Source organism: Acanthochromis polyacanthus, chromosome 20 (genome assembly GCF_021347895.1).
Source record: "Acanthochromis polyacanthus isolate Apoly-LR-REF ecotype Palm Island chromosome 20, KAUST_Apoly_ChrSc, whole genome shotgun sequence".
Classification (NCBI taxonomy): Eukaryota; Metazoa; Chordata; class Actinopteri; family Pomacentridae; genus Acanthochromis; species Acanthochromis polyacanthus.
The window spans coordinates 29,861,143-29,884,466 of record NC_067132.1 but is presented as its reverse complement, the minus strand read 5'-3'; the positions used below and the strand labels follow the sequence as shown (position 1 = coordinate 29,884,466).

The 23,324-nt window shown below is 40.1% G+C and overlaps 1 protein-coding gene across 50 annotated transcripts in view; it reads right to left on the bottom strand.

The window, feature by feature from the left end:
* tnikb (TRAF2 and NCK interacting kinase b) overlaps positions 1 to 23,324 on the bottom strand; it is a 54,659-nt gene that overhangs the window by 16,644 nt on the left and 14,691 nt on the right. For 47 of the 50 annotated variants that reach the window (XM_051940067.1, XM_051940072.1, XM_051940070.1 and 44 more), the window contains exons 3-18: positions 18,199 to 18,255; positions 18,002 to 18,127; positions 16,616 to 16,726; positions 14,349 to 14,439; positions 14,135 to 14,265; positions 13,248 to 13,302; positions 13,058 to 13,136; positions 12,271 to 12,446; positions 12,087 to 12,153; positions 11,207 to 11,405; positions 9,907 to 10,023; positions 8,469 to 8,555; positions 7,019 to 7,216; positions 5,544 to 5,828; positions 1,990 to 2,154; positions 342 to 584 (exon numbers count right to left, since the gene is read on the bottom strand). In XM_051940067.1, coding sequence (XP_051796027.1) covers positions 342 to 584; positions 1,990 to 2,154; positions 5,544 to 5,828; positions 7,019 to 7,216; positions 8,469 to 8,555; positions 9,907 to 10,023; positions 11,207 to 11,405; positions 12,087 to 12,153; positions 12,271 to 12,446; positions 13,058 to 13,136; positions 13,248 to 13,302; positions 14,135 to 14,265; positions 14,349 to 14,439; positions 16,616 to 16,726; positions 18,002 to 18,127; positions 18,199 to 18,255 — 2,187 coding nt within the window. The other 3 variants (XR_007938226.1, XR_007938224.1, XR_007938225.1) reach the window with 3 other exon arrangements.

The window sequence follows — 23,324 nt, the reverse complement described above, 5'->3', positions numbered from 1 at the left end:
TGCTGTTTTCCAGATATTCCTCTGACAAATTAAATTTAGCTTTGAGATCAGCATCTTCTGCTCAACAACATCCATCAAAAGAATCCAAAGGGGCGCCATAACAAAGACCTATGTGATGCTTAATTCAGTATATTGTGCCTTAATTCTGCTGCATCAAATTTAGCATAAACATTTAGCTCAGTACAGCTGTTGAACTTCATCACATCTTCTATCTGAAACAGGAAAAAGAAACCGAGCAGACGGCTAAAAACCTGCACACAGGCGAGAAAAGGAAGCCAGAAATAAAGCAGAGTCGGCACACACACTCGGACAGAAACACTCGATCGGCGGCATGCAGAGACCTTGGGCGGCATGTCGTCGTCCTGCCGCAACCAGGAGCTGCGATCCAGCTTGTCGAGGGGGGGTGCCAGGCGGGACAGGGGCGGGGGAGGAGGGGTGTCGGAGGTGGGGTCGGAGTTCTGCCGGGGCATGGGAGGCCGGGAGGGGGAGGGCGACGCCGAGGAGGACGAGGACACGCCGTGGGGGTCGTACAGGGACTGGGAGCCCGACAGGCCGTGACTCTTCACCTGCACCAGGTGGGCCATCTGAACGCACACAAACACACAAAGACACACGCACAAGCAGGCAGGAAAACAGGCAAAGGTGGAGGAGGAGGAGCAGGATCAGGATCTGTGACCAGGAAGCGAGTCCAGAGGGAGCGAATGCAGGAGGGAGGTGATGACGGGGGGAGGTGAGAAGACATGCCTCAGGGTGCGTTCACACCAGTCATGTTCGTAAAACGGAGCTCTGACAGCCCTGAACATACAAGCAGCAGAAACACCAAGCAGCAGCTCCTCTATTTCCATAAACGAGGAAAGTCCTGTTAAGGTCAACTCATGCTTTCATGCTAGTGTCCACACTAAGGAACGTTAATGATTATCAGAATTCAACCAACAAAAAACATATTAACCGATAAGGCAGAAGACGGGGCCTGTCAGAGAATGTATTGCAGATTAGCTGTATGTATGTGTGATAGATGGTGTATTGATTCTCAGGTAAGCATGCTCTTCTTTCGGGGTTCGGAGGGTTCAGTTATTTCTGACAACCAAGTTTCTTGTACTGTGATATTTTTCGTTTGTTTTCTTCCATTTGTGTCAGCCAAAAAAGTCCAACAACATCCAGAACTTTCAGTATCAGGAGTCCTACTGAATATATCGTAGTGTTTGAGAGTAATTCTGGTTAAGAAGGTTAGCTTAATTGCTACAACAGAAACCACACAAAAACCTTGTATTCCTGTTTCTGCATCAAACTTTCCAATAAATGCTGAAGTATCAACAATAATCAATATAGTTAAAGCTGGGTCCTCATTCAGCTATCCCACGCATGTCCACCAGGTGGTGCTGCAACTGAGAGTGTATTTCAGTCTATGGATGTTATCAGGGCAGGACTCTGCTCACACATGTAAAATCTGGGGCTGATTGGAGCAAGCACAGGGTAGTTAGACAGCACTTCCTGTTTCATCAGGGTAGTTAGACAGCACTTCCTGTTTCATGGTGAATTGTCGCCAGCCGCCATTTCCATGCCATCAGACTTTTGATAACTTTTGATCACCCATATCTGCTGCAGATCCTGGGCAAATTTGAGCTCTGTTGGGGTTACCCTGTTTGAGTTTATAGCTTTTGAAAACACCCAAAAATGGCCTAGAATCACCCAAAATATGACACATAATTCAAAACAGCTGACTTACCGTTGGGTTTTAGCCATAGGTGTCAATTACTGTTTTGTGCGTCTTGATGATCTACATATGCCTAACAAATTTCATAGCTGTTGGTGAACATTGGAACATTTCCAGGGGGCACTACTGAGCCACTGTGGCAAATTACAGCTGCAAGTAGCGTTGGTATTATACTATAATAAAAAACAACAATTCTGACTTTGCTGTAAACTCCAGACCAAACGGTGTGATCGCACCCTGAGATGTTTCAGACGTAGCGACGTAAACGGACCCACCTGAGGCTCTACGGATCGGTGCATGGGCGGAGTCCTGGCCTGCTGGATGCCTCCGCTGCTGAAGGACTCGGATCGCGGCGGCAGCGACGGGTCCGAGATCCGGTTGGAGACTTTATGCTGCAACGTAGGAGAAGTCTGTCTGTTCATCTTATAATGATCCTCCACCTGACAGACACCAGACACAGTCAGTCTGAAAGCACCGATGAGGGGATTTATGGACTCTCATCTTTAAGAAAACAATCAAATGTAGGATTTTTCAACTGATACTCAGAGTGTAAAACACGGATTTTATGTCTGTTTATTTATTATTTCTGATTTCGATGCATTTCTGATTGCTAGGTTGATTTCTTTCTATATTTGCAGTTATCACTTTATTTAGCTATTTTTACATTTATTAATTTCATTATTTCGGTGTTTATTTCTTTTTGTATTTCCACATTTATTTATAAGTATTTTTAATATTATTAAATAAGAGTACTATTCATAATTATTAATAAAATAATATTACTTTTTATGCTTATTCTATTATTATTTATATTATTTTATGTTCACGTACTTTTACATTTATTTATTTCTGTAGTGCTACATTCATTTCTTAACATATTTCTGTATTTATTTATCCATTTCAACATTTATTTATTTTATTATTTCTATGTTTATTTATTTTTAGATATATTTATTTCAGTATATCTCCACTAATTTTATATTCGTGCTTAATTCCAAATTTCCACATATATTTATTTTATTATTTCTACTTTTTAAATTTTATTTGTTTATACCATATTTATACTTGTATTTATTTTATTATTTTCATGTTATTTATTTTTTAGATGTAGTCATTTCATAATCATTTTGTTGATGTATTTAAATTTGTATTTATTTCCAAATTTCCACAAGTATTTATTTTATCATTTCCATGTTTATGTACATTTAAATACATTTTTTTACGTATATCTCCATTCATTTTGTTCGTGTATTTCTATCTGTACTGATTTTTATATTTCTACTTTTCCACATGTTTTCATTTCCACGGTTACTTGAAATCATTTTGTTGTTTATATGTTCATTATTAATTATGTATTTCTACATTTTTTAATCCATATTTTTCTATGTTTGTTTACATTTTTCTGAATGTTTTGAACATATATTCATGGGTTTTTAGTTGCAGATTACTTGATGTCGTTAGTTTTATTCAATTAGCAGCTTGTTTAACACGTAAAATAACCAATTTAACTTCAAGGATCAATTCTGAGCGAATAAAAAATGCTCTTCTAATTCTTTTAACTTCATATTTCACCACTACTTCCTGTTATTTTTATTGCTGATTTGATGTTTCGAAAGCTTCCTTTGGTTCTAGAGGGGAACGTTGAGCGTCTAATGGAAATATTTCTCCTGCGAGGCTTCAGGGGGAATCCTGGGAGGCCGACAGGAGGGTAGACCTGATCTAAAAGCGACTATATTTAGCTGCAGATGCCCCACATCGGGGCAGCGGTGGCCGCCAGGGGGCAGAACCACAGATCTGCCCTAAATGTGAAGCTGAAAGTGGCCTTGATTTGACTCCAAACGTGGAGCTCTGAGCTGCACTTTCAGCGTCTCGGTCAGAAAAACACGACCTGGCGTCTTTAAAACCTCCAGATAAAAGCAGAAGAAGAAAAACTTTCACAACCTGGAGTTAAAGAGAGACGAATGTGATGCCTGGAAGAGGAATTCTGAGGGTAGATGTTGAAGTTAGAAGCAGTGAGAACCGACATGCAGCAGCAGAGCAGCTTTTATTATTATTAACTAGAAATATAGAGAGGAATCTGCAGCAGCCAGACGGAAACCTGGAGAATAAAACCCATGGAGAGATTTAAACGATGAGGAGGAAAAAGAATTAATAGAGATTAAAATAAGAGGAGAGGTGGAGGATTTTATAAATGTAAAATACCTGAAATAGAACATTGAGAATCTGTGAAATACCAAATAATAAACATAAGCCACGCAGTTTATCCAGATAAATTCAGGTATTTCTAGAAATATCTGCTTACTTCCTTATTGAATTTCCTTCTATGTTTAATTAGCTTCATTATTTCCATATTTATTTATTCATTCATTTATTTATTTCTACATTTTTAATCTCCACATTTCTACATTGTTTAATCAGATTTATTTTTTCTACATTTATTTATTTACGTATTTTACAAGAGACAGATTCATTTTATTATTTCAGTATTTCTACGTGTTTTAATTTTTATATTTCCACATTGTTTGATTTATTAAAATATTTTATTACATATTTAATTATTTAATATTTCTACATATAATAATTGCACTATTTCTACTATTATTTCTGTAAATATACATATTTCATTTTTTATTATTTCTGAATTTATTTCCATATTTCTACAATGATTGATTTATTTTAATATTTTAATATATTTTTATTTATCTTGTATTTCAACATGCATTTACTGTATTATTTCTACATAATTTGATTTGTTTTATTATGTCTGTATTTCTATATTGTTTGACTTGTTTTAATATTTATTTATCTTGTATTTCTATATATATGAATTGCACTATTTCTACTATTATTTCTGTAAATATATTTATTTTTTTTTACTTTTATTTATGTATTTATTCCCACATTTCTGCATTTTTAATTTAAAAAATATTACAATTATTTATGAGTGTCAATATTTATTTATTTCATTATTTCTACATCTATTTATGTATTTTATTATTTCTGTGTATGTTAATTTCCACATGTCTACTTCTTTAAGCATCTCCCATTTACTTATTTTTTTAATTCTATCTGTATTTTTGTACATTTAAATCTTTATTATTTCTTTGCATGCTAATTTCTGTATTTCTACATGTATTTATCTCGTTATTTACTTGATTATTTCTGTATCTCTTTATTCATTTATCCACCCTTTGATGGATTTTCTGATCAATTTTCCATGACTTTTAACTCTGGAGAGAAAGAAATGAGCCCACAGTGAGAGGAAGTGAGATCACCTGTTAGAGGAAGTGACATCATCTGATTAGAGGAAATGAGATCACCTGTTAGAGGAAGTGAGATCATCTGATTAGAGGAAGTGAGGTCACCTGATTAGAGGAAGTGAGGTCACCTGTTAGAGGAAGTGAGGTCACCTGTTAGAGGAAGTGAGGTCACCTGTTAGAGGAAGTGAGATCACCTGATTAGAGGAAGTGAGGTCACCTGTTAGAGGAAGTGAGGTCACCTGTTAGAGGAAGTGAGGTCACCTGTTAGAGGAAGTGAGATCACCTGATTAGAGGAAGTGAGGTCACCTGTTAGAGGAAGTGAGGTCACCTGTTAGAGGAAGTGAGGTCACCTGTTAGAGGAAGTGAGATCACCTGATTAGAGGAAGTGAGGTCACCTGTGAGAGGAAGTGAGATCACCTGTTAGAGGAAGTGAGATCACCTGATTAGAGGAAGTGAGATCACCTGATTAGAGGAAGTGAGATCACCTGGTTAGAGGAATAGACTGTTAATTAAAGGGTTAATGAAGCAGGCGGCGGTCCTAACGAGGCTCTGTTCGACCTCCGACTGACCCGGCGTCCGGGGCTGCGACCCCTCGACTCGGGGCTCCTGCTCGGCCGGCGGAACACCGGCTGGGACGGGTCGGGTTCCGGGACGCAGGTGACCCGGATCCTGGGAACGTGGAGGTTTTCTCTGGACGGGCTGCCGTGGGCCGGGTAGGACGGCGGGCGGCGGCGGCGGGGCTTGTAGCCGGGGAGACGCAGCAGGTTGTCCAGCTGGACGTCCCGAGGCTCCCTGAAGGAGTGGAACTTCTTAGGAGGGACTCGAGGAGAGTTGCTCTGAGCGCGACGCATCACCTGGACGACAAGGTGAGTGTTTAACACGACAGACAGGAAGTCAGAGGGGCGGAGCTTCCTCCTCCAGACATTTTGGACGCTCACAGATCAGCTGGTAACCAATAAAAACACATTTCACCTCCTGGAAGAAAAACACTGATCAAACAAACTGATCCTGTGGACCCCTGTAAAAATAATATCAGGAAATGGTCATTTGAGGTTAATTTCAGGCTGATGTCAACTTTTGTGCAGATCTAATGAAAGATGGAGGACAGAAAACTGAACAAACTTCTGCTCAGAGGGTCAAGTTCTTCTGTCCTGTCTGAGGAAATGTTATGACGTTTAGCAGCAACGACTTTGATCCTGAGAACAAAATCTAATGTCAGAGAAGAAGAAGAAGCTCATTTATCAGCTCAACAATCACATCTGTCATCTAAAAATGATGAAAACCAGCCATTTTCATTATGAAATCCTACTTTTATGTATTTGTTTTGTCATTTGTGCGCTGTATTTTGTGGAAAATGGACATTTCAGTTTATTCCTGCTTGTAAATAATGCAGATGAAGCTTTTTGTGTCCATCAAAAAGAATAAAATCCTGATTATTTCCTGAAATACACAGTGCAGTGATATTTATTTAACAATGAAAATGTATGTATGTGATGTGTCAGTAGATGTTTTATCATTTGTTTTCCAAAAAAGTAGGAATTTATACACATTTTTCCTCAAAGGACCTAATAAATTAAAAATACATAAAAAATAAACTAGGCTGATTCAGCATGGCATCATTAGAAAGTCAGAAGTTGGAAAACAGGCCAGTAAGTGAACATTTGTCTCATGAAATTTCACTTTTTAACTGTTTTTTCATTCATTTCTAGTAGAACAAAAGTGTAAAATGATCTAATCTCTTTTGTAAATAAGGCAGATAAAGTTATTCGCAGCCATAAAAGGAACAAAATCTTGATTATTTCTTGAAATATGCAAAGCAGTGACACTTCTTAGATCTGGTGAACTATAAAAAATTCAAAAAAACGTGTCTTGAGCCTCATAAAATCCCTCATAACTAAGACGGAATCAAGAGTTCTCCTGTTAAATGTGTCGTGTTAGCAGATTTTAGCCATTTGTTTAAAAAACATCAGGCATTTAGACTAAGACTGCTGTTAAAGCTGCATGACAGAACCCCCCCTAAAGCGACCCTCGGTGGACCGGTTACCTCCTTGGCCCAGGCCGGCTTGTCGTTGCTGCCCGGCGCCTGGTCCTTGTAGTGGTACAGCTGCTTCTTGTCGGCCGGCGGTCGCGGTGTTTCCTGCTGCTGCTGCTGCAGAGAAACCAGGTAAGCGCGTTCCTGCTGAAGCTGCCTCTGAAGACGCTCGGCCTGCCGCTGCTCCTCGATCTGCTTCCTCTTGTACTCCTGGACCAAACGCAGCAGAGAAATGGAGGTTAAACAGAGGTAAAATAGAGGTAAACGGAGGTAAAATAGAGGTGAAACAGGTTAAATAGAGGTAAAACTGAGGTAAAGTTGAGGTAAACGTGAGGTAAGTCCAAGCTAAAACTAAGGAAAACTAGAAGTAAAATTGAGCTAAAACTGAGGTAAAATAAAGGTAAAGTTGAGGTAAAAATTAGGTACAATGGAGGTAAAACAGAGGTAAAATATAAGCAAACCTGACGTAAAATTTGAGTTTAAACTGAGGTAAAATTGTGGTAAAAGTGAGGTAAAGCAGAGGTAAAATTGAGGTCAAAATGAGGTAAAACAAAGGTAAAGTTGAGGTAAAACTACAGGATAAATACAGGTAAAGGTGAGGTAAAATAGAGGTTAAACTGAGGTAAAATAAAAGTAAAAACTGAGGTAAAGCAGATGTAGAAATCGAGGTTAAATAGAGATAAAGCTGAGGTAAAACAGAGGTAAAGCAGATATAAAGTTTGAGGGAAAACTCAGGTAAAACTGAGGTGAAATAGAAGTAAAATTGAGGTAAAAATAGAGGTAAAACTAAGGAAAATAGAGTTTAAATAAAGGTAAAATTGAGGTAAAACAGAGACAAATTGAGGTGACACTGAGATAAAATAGAGGCAAACCATAAGGAACAACCAGGACCATAAGGAACTTTTGGAAACGTTGAACAAGAAATGCAACTGCAATGTGAAGTGATAATAACCTGACACATTACAATTACAATACAATAACTTTCTAAATATAAAGACTGAAAGATGAGTCAGTAACGTGTAAAACGGTAAACTTTAACATAAGATTAAAAGGTGTGAAGGAGAAAGAATTAATGCAGATTACAAGAAAAAGTGAAGCTGATTCCCTGGAATTTTGCGTTTTATTTACATTATATTATATTGTATTATAAAGACAGCAAGTATTAGTTTGCACTCACAGTTATCAGCTGTTAATCTGCTGAATGTCATGGAATGCTGCATGTTTCTGACATCTTTGATCTGATCTGTGTGACTTTGTTCTGATCTAATTCAGATGTATGGAATGGATCTGGCTGTTTGGGTTTTTTTTGTGTGTTCACATCTGTCATAAACACTGATTTCCATGTCTTGTGCAGCCTGAAGTGAAGAGCTGCACCCCACCGAGTCCTTCTGATGTCTCAGAGCTCCAGGATGAACAAACCAAAGCGAGGTAACGGGATTGTTGTGTTTGTGTGTTGTGTTACCAGCAGTAAGGCCTGTTCCTGCAGGAGCTGCTGCTGCAGGATCTCCAGCTGCCTCTGCTCCTCCTCCAGCTGTCTACGGATATATTCCTAACCAATCAGCGGCCGGGACAGCGCGGCACGCAGCCAATCAGAGAGAGAGTCGGACGGGAGGAGAGCGAATGGGAGCCCAGGCAACCGGTGACATCAGCCGAGCAGGAAATAGAAGAAAAGGGAAAGAAAAAGGAGGAGGAGGAGGAGGACAGACAAAAGTAGGAGATTTATTGAAGAGGTGTGAAAGAAGGGATTTAGACAGAAATAGCCGAGTGCAGATAAAACCAGGGAGCAGCGATTAGCGGAGCTTATTACTGAGATCAGCAGGAATTCTGAAGGAGAAAATTTAAACGTGAGAAAAGAGAGAGGTGAGGAAGCATCGCAGGAGAAGTTTCCCTCTTCTGTTCTTCTGTAGCACTGAGTTAGAGACTCTGTTAAAGCAGCATTTTAATCCTCTGGACTCCAGCTCCACATGTAACTGTCACTGCTTTAAGGAGCATCGTGTAATGAAGGGGCACCATGACAAAGACTTCTGGGATGCTGAATAACATCATGTTAAAACAAGCTGGACCAACTCGGACACTAATTCTAAACTCCAGTTCCATATGTAACAGTCACTTTGTAGAGAGTAATACAAAGGTTTAGCTGGTAAAGGGGCACCATGACAAAGACTTCAGGGATGCTTAATAACATCTAGATGAAACACACAAGTTAAATCAAGCTGAATCAAATTGAATAGTGTTTCTAAATTCCAGTTGCATAAATAAGTCACTTTTTAGAGAGCACCATGGAGGTTTAACTAGTAAAGGGGCATCATGACAAAGACTTCTGGGACGCTTAATAACATTGGGCCAGTATGAATGTTTTAAATCTAGCGCTGTCAACTAAGACAGTGTTTCTACATTGCAGCTGCACGCATGTTTTTTAAAGAGCACTGTGGGGGTTTAGCTGGTAAAGGGGCACCATGACAAAGACTTCCTTCAGCCACCTGAAGTCCTTCACTACTTCAAGCTAAAGGACAAAATGAAAGTTTGGGAATGTTCTCCTTCAAAAACATCAGCTTCAACAAAAGAGTTTTCCCTCTATAATCTTGTGTCAACAAATGTTAAATAAAATTCAAAAACACGCTGGAAATAAATTAAATAACTGAACGTTTTTATTCCTTTTATGGTGGTTGTGGGACGATTTATTAAGGTATAAATCTCTGTACTGTGGTTAAAAACGGGTCCACAGTGAGGAAAAATGTGACAAACATATAAAAGCTGCTTGGAGTTCAGAGGATTAAAACTCTCTTGTCTGTTTTCTCTTCAGTGTTTTCTTCATTTCAAACCGTGGTTCTGTGAGGTCACATGATGTCGGCAGTGAGCCGTGAAGCCCCGCCCCTCACCTGCAGTCAGGTGCGTCTCACCTGCTCCCTCTCGGCGTGCCTCCTCTCCTCCTCCCTCCGGAGCTGCTCCATCTCCTCGTACCTCCTCCTCTGCTCTCGCTCCTGCTGCTTCCTCAGCTCTCGCTCACGACGCTGTTGCTGTTGGTGGAAAAAATACAAAAAAACAAAGAAGGAGTCAGGTGCTTCTCTGACATCATCCCAGGTGTGAACAGCTCAGGTGTGGTGACGACACACAGGTTAACCCTCCTGTCGTGTTCGTTTCTAAGGAACAGCAATGATGTCCACAGTAAACAAAATAGTATTTTGAGTGGAACGAACCTTTAAAAATAGAAATATTTGCTAATAAATGAGCATTTTAGGTGGAATAAACCTATAAAACCATATTTTTTGTTAGAAAGTAAAATTCTAGTGGAAATCATTTGTAAAACTTTACATATTTAGACAGAAATGAGCATTTTGAGTGGAACAAACCATTAAAACTAGTAGTATTTATTTAAAAAAAAACTTTAGGACCATAATTAATTTGCTAGAAAGTAATATTGTGGTGAACTAAACCCTTAAAACTATAAATATTTGTCAAGAAATTAGCTTCATTTAATTATGGAAGATAACTGTAATGTTTAATGAGCAGCTGGAGTATTTATTTTTACATTTTAATTTTTTTAAACATGGATTTGTTTTTTAAACAAAGATATCTTGCACATTTACTTTTCATTTTTACAACAATAATCTATCTATAAGGGTCATATGTTACTATATTATATAATATGAGTGATTTAACTGTTTTAAAATATTAAATATTGTTCATTAAACATTAAACACATTAAAATAAGACTAGAAAATGTATTTTAATTATGTAAAATTATTGCATTTTTAAAGAGATTGCTGTTTTTTGTTCCCCACTGCCAGAATATTAACTTATTTGTAAATTTTTTCTTGATAATTTATCTGCTTTATAATACACATAGTAATTTTGTACATGAAACTGTTTGTTAAATAAATGTCTTGTATAATTACACACATTCTAACTTCAGAAATCATCTGTATATTATTTTACACACTCTTCTCCAGACGTATCAGAACAGTGAGGACAGTTCCTTTATCTTTTTTTTAGCTGTAGACTGAAAACATTTGGGTTTGACAATAAAAGATGAGACAGGAGATCAACATTTCAGCTCCTACTTCCACTGAATTACAGTGAGAACATGAACCAGCAGCTCTACAGGAGCTCCTGAGCTGTTCTACGGTTTAATATCGTCTACTTGTTGTTTGACTGTCAACCTGCATCACCGTAACGTTCTCTCTGCGTTTCTGGATCTACCTCCTCCAGCCGCCGCCGCTGCTCCTTCTGCTCCTCGATGCGTTTCTGCCTCTCGGCCAGCAGTTGGCGCTTGTGCTCCTCGTTCTGCTGCTGCTCCAGCTGCTGACGGCGGATCAGCTCCGATCGCTCCTTATTGGCCAGCTGGAGGCGCAGGAAGTCCCGCCTCAAAGTCGACTCGCCGGGAATGTTGATGATGGAGCTGCGGGACGGCCAATCAGAGGAGAGATTTAATCATCATCTATCTATCCATCCATCCATCCATCCATGCATCCATCCATCTATCCATCCATCTATCCATCCATCCATCTATCATCCATCCATCTATCATCTATCCATCCATCCATCCATCCATCCATCTATCTACCCATCTATCCATCTATCTATCATCCATCCATCCATGCATCTATCCATCCATGCATCTATCCATCTATCTATCCATCCATCCATCCATCCATCCATCCATGCATCTATCCATCTATCTATCCATCCATCCATCCATCCATCCATCCATCTACCCATCTATCTATCCATCCATCCATCCATCCATCCATCTATCCATCCATCCATCCATCTATCATCCATCCATCTATCTGGTTCCTAGTAGTGGAGTCCCATAACTGGAGGCCTAAAACTGAAGCTTCATCACAGATTATTGAAATAAGCTGAGACTAGTTTATTATCTAATATGCTCAGTTTGTGTTTTGAATCAATCAGACGTTTCGTGATGATTCAGACTTTGAATTTAGCCGATCAATGACCTCACTCAGTTACTTTATCAGACTGATGAAGCCAGAAGTCTAACCTATCAGTCTGTACCCAGGTTTATTGGGATTATTTATTGGTATTCTATTGATTTTTTTATTGGTAATGAAGTCGTCACCTGGGCTCTCCGACGTCCCTCTCCTCGTCCTCCTCCTCGCTGCCGCTGTACTCGTACTCGGTTTCATCTGAAGGGAAACAAACACAGATTTCAGCTGATTGTTTTTTGTGTTTCCAGATGTGGGTGACTCCAGTTGAAACCAAGTCTAAAAGCAGTCCAGAAGCAGCTCTAAAAGCGGTCCTACCCCTCTCCCCTCTCCTCTTCTTGGTGCGGTCGATGTGGTCCTTCAGCTGGATGCGGACCTGCCGTTCGTTGGGCAGGTCTCTGATGAAGGGATGCTTGAGCAGCTGCTCGGTGCTCGGCCGCTGGCTGTGGCTCTTCACCAGACAGCTCTCGATGAACGACTGGAACTTCTTGGACCTGAAATGATCCGGTTACAGATGTTACAGATGTTCAGATCCTTCAGTAACCACTTGTTATCGTTTCTCAGGCTTATTTTTACAGATTCTTCCTACAAGATTTTTGAGCTTTGAGAAAATTTGACCATGAATGATGTGCTGGGACTTTTCTTAACGAGATCTGCAAAAAACTGTTGAAATGAATGGGAAGTCATCCAGACAAACTATCAAAGTTCTGAGTATTTTGGGTGGAATAACCCTTTAAAAGCACAAATATTTGGACAGAAAGTAGCATTCTAGTGGAACAAACCTTCAAAACTGCACGTTTGGACAGAAACCAGTTTCTGACTGAAACAAACCATCAAAACTATCAGTGTTTTGGGTGGAATAAACCTTTAAAATCAGAACCTGTTTGTTAGTTGCAGCTTTTTGTTGAAGCCTTTTGTAGTTTTTTGTTGCAACATTATATTTCAGTTTTTGTTGCAGATTGTTGCAGCCTTTTGTTGCAGATTTTGTTGCTGCTTGTTGCGACTTTTTGTTGCAGGTTGTTGAAACTTGTTGCAGCTTTTTGTTGCAGCTTGTTGCAGTTTCTTGTTGCAGGTCAGATTGTGTCTCTGTGTGTGTCTGACTCACCATTTCTTGGATTTGAGCCTCGGTGCAGGATTTCTGGGGATGAGGAAGAGCGCCCTCATGGGATGCATGTCGCATAGAGCTGAGGAGGAGACCAAGGACAAATAAGTACAGATATTTTATTATAGTACATGTCTGTATGTATATTTTAGTACATGTGTGTGTATTCTGTGTATGTGTGTGCTGGACTTACGTGGAGCTCCCTCGGCCATCTCGATGGCTGTGATTCCCAACGACCACAGATCGCTCTGCAGACACACAAACACAACCTCTCTTATAAATACCATCAGATAAATTACCCATCAGCCCCTGCTGCTGCTGCAGGGTTCAGGCTTTAACATTTCCTCCACATGATCATTATTCTGTTTTCTGTTGCGCTGCTGCTGGAGGATGAGCTGAGGACGTTTGGTTAACGGTGGAGGTTCTGGTCCTCCAGCAGCTCCTCAGGCTTCATCCTGAACATCCAACAACCTCTGAAGAGCTGCTGGGAACTCACAGGACAGATAATGATTCCGTTTCTGCAGCCGTTATAAGAGATTATACAGAGAATAAACAACAGATACCATCAGTGAAGGATTCCTGTAAAGGTCAGTTTGTGCTGTTTGATCACAGCTACGAGCATTTTGATGATAAATGGAACTGCGGAAGCTATAATGAAGCAGTTTCAGCAAAAAAAAAAAAAAACCTGCAAGGACTGAGTACTTTCTGTCTTTCAAAGAGCTGCTTCTCCGATTCTGGCTGCACGTAAACACCTGATTTCATCTCTAAGCTCTGCAGCAGATCCAAACCCTCTCCAGCCGGTCTAAAACCTGTCTGCAGTTAGTCTGAAACAGTCTTTATGAGAACATACCTGCACTGTAGAAAGCATTATCAATCGTTATTAATGCCACTTTTTAAAAACAATTTACGGTTATTTGCTCCATTAAATTACAGTCACAGAACAAGGTATTATTTGCATGTTAAAGTCTGAAGCCAGTTTAAAACCAAAGCACAACAAATGCCTAAAACCAGCACAAAAGCAAGTTCAAAAGTGGTCTTTAACGAAGCCAGAAACGGTCTAAAACCTGCTGGAAATCCTACCTTGAAGTCATACGTGGCGTCGGGGTTCTCGTCGCAGGCGATCACCTCCGGGGCCATCCAGTACGGCGTCCCGATGAAGGTGTTCCTGCGACCCACCGTCCGGTCCAGCTGGGCGCTCACACCGAAGTCCACTGAAACACACAGAGAGGCAACGTTTGGTCGTCTGACGGCTTTCTAACGCACATACATGTGAGTTTGTGGAGCGTCTCCTCACCCAGCTTGACCTCGGCGTTCTCCGTCAGCAGGACGTTCTGGCCCTTGATGTCTCGGTGGATGACCTTGTGCTGGTGGAGGTGGGTCAGACCCTGCAGACACATCAGAGCATTTGATAAAAGTACTTCAGGCTGCAGGAAGTACCACATCTGACTGCTCTGTGTGGACATCTAATGGTTGGAAATAGCTGGTGTAAGAAGGTAACTGTCTACAGGAAGTACCACATCTGACTGCTCTGTGTGGACGTCTAATGGTAGGAAATAGTTAGTATAAGAAGGTAACTGTCTACAGGAAGTACCACATCTGACTGCTCTGTGTGGATGTCTGATGGTTGGAAATAGTTGGTGTAAGAAGGTAACTGTCAACAGGAAGTACCACATCTGACTGCTCTGTGTGGACGTCTAATGGTAGGAAATAGTTGGTGTAAGAAGGTAACTGTCAACAGGAAGTACCACATCTGACTGCTCTGTGTGGACGTCTGATGGTAGGAAATAGTTGGTATAAGAAGGTAACTGTCTACAGGAAGTACCACATCTGACTGTCCTGTGTGGACGTCTAAAGGTAGGAAATAGTTGGTATAAGAAGGTAACCGTCTACAGGAAGTACCACATCTGACTGCTCTGTGTGGACGTCTGATGGTAGGAAATAGTTGGTGTAAGAAGGTAACTGTCAACAGGAAGTACCACATCTGACTGCTCTGTGTGGACGTCTGATGGTAGGAAATAGTTGGTATAAGAAGGTAACTGTCAACAGGAAGTACCACATCTGACTGCTCTGTGTGGACGTCTAATGGTAGGAAATAGTTGGTGTAAGAAGGTAACTGTCAACAGGAAGTACCACATCTGACTGCTCTGTGTGGACGTCTGATGGTAGGAAATAGTTGGTATAAGAAGGTAACTGTCTACAGGAAGTACCACATCTGACTGTCCTGTGTGGACGTCTAAAGGTAGGAAATAGTTGGTATAAGAAGGTAACCGTCTACAGGAAGTACCACATCTGACTGTCCTGTGTGGACATCTAAAGGTAGGAAATAGTTGGTATAAGAAAGTAACCGTCTACAGGAAGTACCACATCTGACTGTCCTGTGTGGACATCTAAAGGTAGGAAATAGTTGGTATAAGAAAGTAACCGTCTACAGGAAGTACCACATCTGACTGTCCTGTGTGGACGTCTAATGGTAGATAGTAGTCGGTATAGTCGAAGAAGCTGTCTGGTTGCAGGAAATACTACATCTGTAAGGACGTGTGATGGTAGAGATGCTCTTAGAAGGTGAGAATAATGCAACTAGAGTCCCTTTAACACATTTAACACATCAAAAACTCTACTTTTGTTCATTCTTTCTTGCATCACGAAGAAACAAGACTTAGAGCCAATACTATTAGGCACAGTTAGCACTTAGCATAATTAGCATTTATTATTAATCAATTTAATAGCAAAAATAAATACACAAGTTTGTTACTCATTGGAGGTTTATTCTAAAATCCATTATGAACTTTAATAAAATCAATGTTAATTAATGTTTATTAACGGTTTCTTCTTTAATTACAAATACTAGAGATAAAATTATTCTTATTAGTTTAAAAAAAACAGGAAAATTACACATATTTTTAAGTATTTTTGACTATTTTGACACTCTACAAATAAAATGTTTGACTATTAAAACATATTTTATATTTCTGTTTAGTATGTAATAATGTAGCACAGTATTGTCTTGTTTAGTCTGTATTTTATTTAATATTTCATTTATTTGCCTGAACTTTCAAATGATTGTCAGATATTTTCTTTATTGAAAAAAAATTCACAAAAAATTACAAATATTTTTCTACTAAAAAGTATAAAAATGCATAAATTGCATATATTTGAAAAATCAGACACTATGCTAAAAAAACATTTTACTGTAATTTTTTTTGTAACTGTCCAGGAAGCATTCTGATTTTAGTTCTCTTATTATATGCTGTTATACGCTGCTACGTGGAATAGTGTGCACGTTTTAATGCGTATCGTGTAAATTCCAATACGTGAGAGAAACGTGGACAGAATCCATTATGAGCTTTGATAAAATCACTACATTATTATTCAACAACGGTTCCTTCTTTAATTACAAATCCAGCAGATAAAATTACCGTTATTAGTTTCAAACTTACAGCAGAGTAATTGGATTTTCCACCAGGCTGATGTGTAAATGTGAGCAGACACGAGATCATTCTCTGCTTTTAATGTGCACAGATGTTTTCCTGATGACTCGGTTCTGGTGTTTGAGATTCTCACCCTGAGGATCTCCCTGCAGACGTAGGCGATCCACTCCTCCTTCAGAGAGTTCCCTTTGGTGTTTTTGATCAGATCTGTCACCGAACCGGCGCCACAGAACTCCATCACCAGCTGCACCGACACACAAACAGGTTATCGCACACATTATGCAGCTTTGACGAGCTAATTTCATTTACAAACTGTCAGTGGAACGTTTTGTTCCTGTGTTTCTGTTTCAGCGCTTATGTTTAGAGCATTCTGCAGCTCTCTTTGTGTAAGCTGGTTCAACAAAACCTAAACCCAGAAGAAGAAAAAGAAGAAAAGTACAATCTAAGAAGGCAAACATCCCATTTGTGGATCTATGACCGCACAAGCCATAATATCCCCCCCTCACCTGCCAGAAAAAAAGAGTCTATAGTAGAGGAGCTCAAATAAAAGAAATGTTAAAATTATAAACTTAGAGGAAAAATATGTACAAAAGGTTTAGGACGCTTTCTCATTCATTTGAATGAGAAAGCGTCCTAAAACTTTTGACAGGGGGTGTATATAACTGTCCAGATACAGATTCTTAATTTCAAATCAGATAAAACAGCTTTAACAAATCAAAAATATTACAAAACAAACACAAAAAAAATATCACATAGGACCGAGTTGGTTAATAGACGCAAAAATGTTAGGACAAACAAAACTAGCAATTAATACAACAGGTTAGAGTTAGGGTTGTGGTGCTTACTCTGCAGCTAGGCTAACGCTACCTGGAGCACCAGAACGTCTTTCTAAAGTCAGACTAACTTTAATAACCTGCTCTACCTGACAGACACGACTCTCTAGCAGAAACACAACCTGAGAAAACTGAAGAAGAAGCACAATCATCTTCACAAAAACGTTGGTTCTACGATAAACAAGGAAGCATCGCACACTCAAATGTCTTCTCTCCTACTTCTATTGTAAATATTCAGTTATAGTAATCTTTGTTAATGAAGACGGCTCGTTATGAATGACTTCTACCTCATACTGTATATCCTGTATATTTAGTATTTATTATATTTTTCAGTCATAGTAATCCTTATTAGTGAACAAACTTTGTTATGAAAGACAGATTTCCTTCCTATAACTCTTCATTTGCATCAGTATCAGATTTCAGCCTTTCTTGATTACCAATAATTGACCTACAAAAAAATACAAGCTGAGTTTTATGTAATTTCTGTAATATTCTATGGTCTAGATTTTAATGACAGAGTGATCTAACTACAACCCGTGAGTGTTCGACCATTCTTCAAAACTTTGAACCCATTTTTCTCAAAAACTACATAAAGTTGGACCGGTCTGCTTCCAAACTCTTCAGCTGCTATCCCTACACCATCCCTCCACTAGTCTCTCTGGTTATTTGGTCTCCAGACGTCGTACCCAGAGCTGGTCGTCCATCCCCGGAGGATTCTTCTTGACGAAGGCTCCGTAGTAAGTGGCGATGTTCCTGTGGTGGCTGTACTTCTTTAGCATGTTGATCTCGGCTTTAATCTCCTCCTCCTCATCCTGAAACACAAACAGACGTTGGTAAAAGCGCACCGGCCACAAGAAGAGAAGCCGGGCTGAGAGACACTTACTCCGGTGACGTCCATGACCTTGATGGCAGCGAGCTGCCCTGTTTTGACGTGGCGACCCTGAAACACACAGACAGAGGAAAAAGGTCAGACTAATCAGATCCAGAGAGAGTTTTGTCAACATTTCCATCCTTTAATCTGCATCTGAATCTCCTGTTTCCCAGCTGAAGTAAACGCAGCTTTGTAGGCAGGATTAAGGACTTCTTGGAGAGAAAACAGAGACTTTACTGAACGTCAGAACATGGATTTATTCGTGACAGTTTTGCATATACTAAACGGAATCCACTAATAAGCAGCTTGGTGACATGTTCCCTGTCTCAGATTGGTTGATTATCGAGTCAGAAATTCCTGCTTTGAGTTGGTGGAGACACACTGAAGCGAAACTGAAGAGCATCTGTTAAGGTTTGCATGATGCTGTTTCTCCATAAATCTCACCAGAAAATAACTAAGAAAAAAATAAAAAATCCTCCCCAACTATTACAGCGATGCTGTGTTTTTCCATTAATCTAATCTTAAAACACACAAACACACCAATAAATGACAACAAAACAAAGAAATAACTGAAAAATCTTCCCAAAAATCACAAAACTGGAGTGTTTTTTCACGTTTTTCCATTAATCTGACCATAAAACACCAAGAAATAGCAACAAAACAAAGACAAAAACCAACAACACCCTGTAAAATCCAGCCCAGCCCAGTGAAACCCTTCCATAGTTTTCTTGTTTTTTGGTGATAAAACAGCAGCTAGGGAGTGAGCAGGAGGCTGAACTGAGAGTTAAAACGCTTTTACGAGCCGACAGCGAGTCTGACGTCTCCTCCTCCCAACTCACAGCAGCTGTTAGAGCGAGAAAGTGGAAATTCATCCGCCTCACGGGCTCGCATCACTTCCTCACGGTTACTTAGCAACAGGCCCGGCAGCGAGGGCAGCGACGGGGGGTTGGAGGAAGCCGAGCGGCGGGTCGGTCGTCACATTCTCACTGGGTTACTCAGCGTTGCATCAGACGGACCGACAGTGGCTTCTGGCTTCCATAATTTATCGACTCGTCTCAAAAGAAACCGTCGTCTTCATATCTGACGATCTGGAAGTCCAGGAGAAGAACCTAAAACCAGCTCTGATAGGATGAAGTCCAGGAGAAGAACCTAAAACCAGCTCTGATAGGATGAAGTCCAGGAGAAGAACCTAAAACCAGCTCTGATAGGATGAAGTCCAGGAGAAGAAGCTAAAACCAGCTCTGTGATAGGATGAAGTCCAGGAGAAGAACCTAAAACCAGCTCTGATAGGATGAAGTCCAGGAGAAGAAGCTAAAACCAGCTCTGATAGGATGAAGTCCAGGAGAAGAACCTAAAACCAGCTCTGATAGGATGAAGTCCAGGAGAAGAACCTAAAACCAGCTCTGTGATAGGAAGAAGTCCAGGAGAAGAACCTAAAACCAGCTCTGATAGGATGAAGTCCAGGAGAAGAACCTAAAACCAGCTCTGATAGGATGAAGTCCAGGAGAAGAACCTAAAACCAGCTCTGTGATAGGAAGAAGTCCAGGAGAAGAACCTAAAACCAGCTCTGATAGGATGAAGTCCAGGAGAAGAACCTAAAACCAGCTCTGATAGGATGAAGTCCAGGAGAAGAACCTAAAACCAGCTCTGTGATAGGAAGAAGTCCAGGAGAAGAACCTAAAACCAGCTCTGTGATAGGAAGAAGTCCAGGAGAAGAACCTAAAACCAGCTCTGATAGGATGAAGTCCAGGAGAAGAACCTAAAACCAGCTCTGTGATAGGATGAAGTCCAGGAGAAGAACCTAAAACCAGCTCTGATAGGATGAAGTCCAGGAGAAGAACCTAAAACCAGCTCTGTGATAGGAAGAAGTCCAGGAGAAGAACCTAAAACCAGCTCTGATAGGATGAAGTCCAGGAGAAGAACCTAAAACCAGCTCTGATAGGATGAAGTCCAGGAGAAGAACCTAAAACCAGCTCTGTGATAGGAAGAAGTCCAGGAGAAGAACCTAAAACCAGCTCTGTGATAGGAAGAAGTCCAGGAGAAGAACCTAAAACCAGCTCTGATAGGATGAAGTCCAGGAGAAGAACCTAAAACCAGCTCTGTGATAGGAAGAAGTCCAGGAGAAGAACCTAAAACCAGCTCTGATAGGATGAAGTCCAGGAGAAGAACCTAAAACCAGCTCTGATAGGATGAAGTCCAGGAGAAGAACCTAAAACCAGCTCTGATAGGATGAAGTCCAGGAGAAGAACCTAAAACCAGCTCTGATAGGATGAAGTCCAGGAGAAGAACCTAAAACCAGCTCTGTGATAGGAAGAAGTCCAGGAGAAGAACCTAAAACCAGCTCTGATAGGATGGAAGTCCAGGAGAAGAACCTAAAACCAGCTCTGATAGGATGAAGTCCAGGAGAAGAACCTAAAACCAGCTCTGATAGGATGAAGTCCAGGAGAAGAACCTAAAACCAGCTCTGATAGGATGAAGTCCAGGAGAAGAACCTAAAACCAGCTCTGATAGGAAGAAGTCCAGGAGAAGAACCTAAAACCAGCTCTGATAGGATGAAGTCCAGGAGAAGAACCTAAAACCAGCTCTGTGATAGGAAGAAGTCCAGGAGAAGAACCTAAAACCAGCTCTGTGATAGGAAGAAGTCCAGGAGAAGAACCTAAAACCAGCTCTGATAGGATGGAAGTCCACGTTTAATCAAATTATCAACATAACGCTCTACTATCTGCATTTTATAAGGAGATTTATGGGAAAATCTAGAATAATTTTGCGATTATTTAGAGGATTTTTTGTTTTTTTCTTTGTTTTGTTGCCATTTATTTGCATGTTTGTGTGTTTTATGTCGAGATTAAAGGAGAAACTCAACAATTTGGTAATAATTGGGAGCACTTTTTAGAAAAACACCACTTGTAGAGCTGTAATAGTTAAAATAGTTCAATATCTGTAGCACCTGGAGCCCCATTTTTAGTTTATTTGCAGGACTGGAAACAGGGTTGGACATGTCGATTCCAAGTTTTTGCAATTTTTATGAGGTAAATAATCAAAGAAATTCAGCCTTTGTGTTTGTTTTTTGTGATTTATAGAATTAAAAAGACATTTAAGAGTTGAATCTGCGTTCCTGAAGGTGCAGGACTTGGAAAAATTGGAAAAATTGGTAAAAATGTGAAACTGCTTGGAGCTCAGAGGGTTAAACTCCATTTTCCAGAGTGCAGGTGAATCTTTTTTTTTTTTTAAATCAATTTTATTTGCAATTTTACACAAAAATACAACAAAGAGGAAAATGCAGTGCAGGTGAATCTGGTGATGGGCGGCGGCTTCCTACAGACACCAAAACAGGATTTGGGATCAGATATTTGCAGTTTCGACGCTCTGACTAAGCAAATGTTTCGCTCCAGATTGGAGCAGATTCTGGGATTCACTCGGCCGAGCTGTGATCCAGATAAGTGGGTAAACGGGTCGAGTGTGGGCAGCAGTGGAAAGGCAGATAACGGCCGGAGACAAGGGCAGCAGATAGCATCAGGAGAGGCTGGTTGTTTCCCTAACGACAGCCACACGACCTCCCAGCAGCGACATTGAGCCTCTGGAGGCGTTAAAACCTGCAGAGATAAAGATAATGGCGTGGAGGAGGGAGGTGCTCCTCTAGAGGCGGCCCGAGGCATAAAACGCACCTCAGGACCAACGTTCAGACAAGAATCACATTCCTCAGCCCGCACAAGCCTCGACACATTAGCGCTGAAAAAAGACACGATGGGAAGCAGCAGCAGCTTTTCTGAAAGAGACGCAGAAACCTCTAACAGATCTGAGGTTTTAGGAGGGAAACTACAAACAATGGAAAGAGATATGTGTCATTTTAAGACCTCTGGTTTGTTTTAGCTGCACGTTTGTCTGCAGGCCAGCTGATTAAAGACGTTTTTGATGATGAAATGGTCGGAAATCCCAGGAAAATGTGTAGATCTATTACTAATAAGATAACTAGCTCTTTGTTTTTACCGTATGTGGATTCATAAGGTTTACCGTCATGTGTAGTCACCAGTTCTGATTGTGGAAAAAACCCTGAAAGTATGAATCAGAGACCAGTTCCTGCTGAGATTAGTACCAGAGTTTAACAGTTTGCACTGGGACCACAGTGGTTCCAGCTCCTTTTCTGGTCAAAATTATCCATTTATGGAGTGGAAACCCAAGAATTTTTGCATGGATGTGCCTAAAACTGTCATAGCATTGAATAACAATCTGGATTTTATGAATATTTCTCTAGAGTTGTGTGTTTGAAACCAAAACTAACTGACAGAAATAGATGTTTGTGTTTCTAGATTGGAGTTTTCCTGCAAACAAGTCATTTTTCGCGCCTCCAAATAAGGTTTTAGCAGCAACAGCATCATAAAAATCCAGAATTAACCACCTTTGTTGATTGAAGTTTCATTTATTCAAACATAATAGACATTTCTGATGATCAAATGGTCAGAAATCCCAGGAAAATGTGTAGATTTATTACTAATAAGATAACTAGCTTATTGTTTTTACCGTATGCGGATTCATAAGGTTTACCGTCATGTGTAGTCACCAGTTCTGATTGTGGAAAAAACCCTGAAAGTATGAATCAGAGACCAGTTCCTGCTGAGATTAGTACCAGAGTTTAACAGTTTGCACTGGGACCACAGTGGTTCCAGCTCCTTTTCTGGTCAAAATTATCCATTTATGGAGTGGAAACCCAAGAATATTTGCATGGATGTGCCTAAAACTGTCATAGCATTGAATAACAATCTGGATTTTATGAATATTTCTCTAGAGTTGTGTGTTTAAAACCAAAACTAACTGACAGAAATAGATGTTTGTGTTTCTAGATTGGAGTTTTCCTGCAATGAAGTCATTTTTGGTGCCTCCAAATAAGGTTTTAGCAGCAACAGCATCATAAAAATCCAGAATTAACCACCTTTGTTGATTGAAGTTTCATTTATTCAAACATAATAGACATTTCTGATGATCAAATGGTCAGAAATACCAGGAAAATGTGCAGATTTCTGTCAGATAAGGAACCAGACTGACTGTTTTTACCGTCTGTGGATTCCTAATGCTGATTGTTGTGGAAAAACCCTGAAAGTATGAATCAGTGACCAGTTTCTGCAAAACTTTTTTTTTTTTTT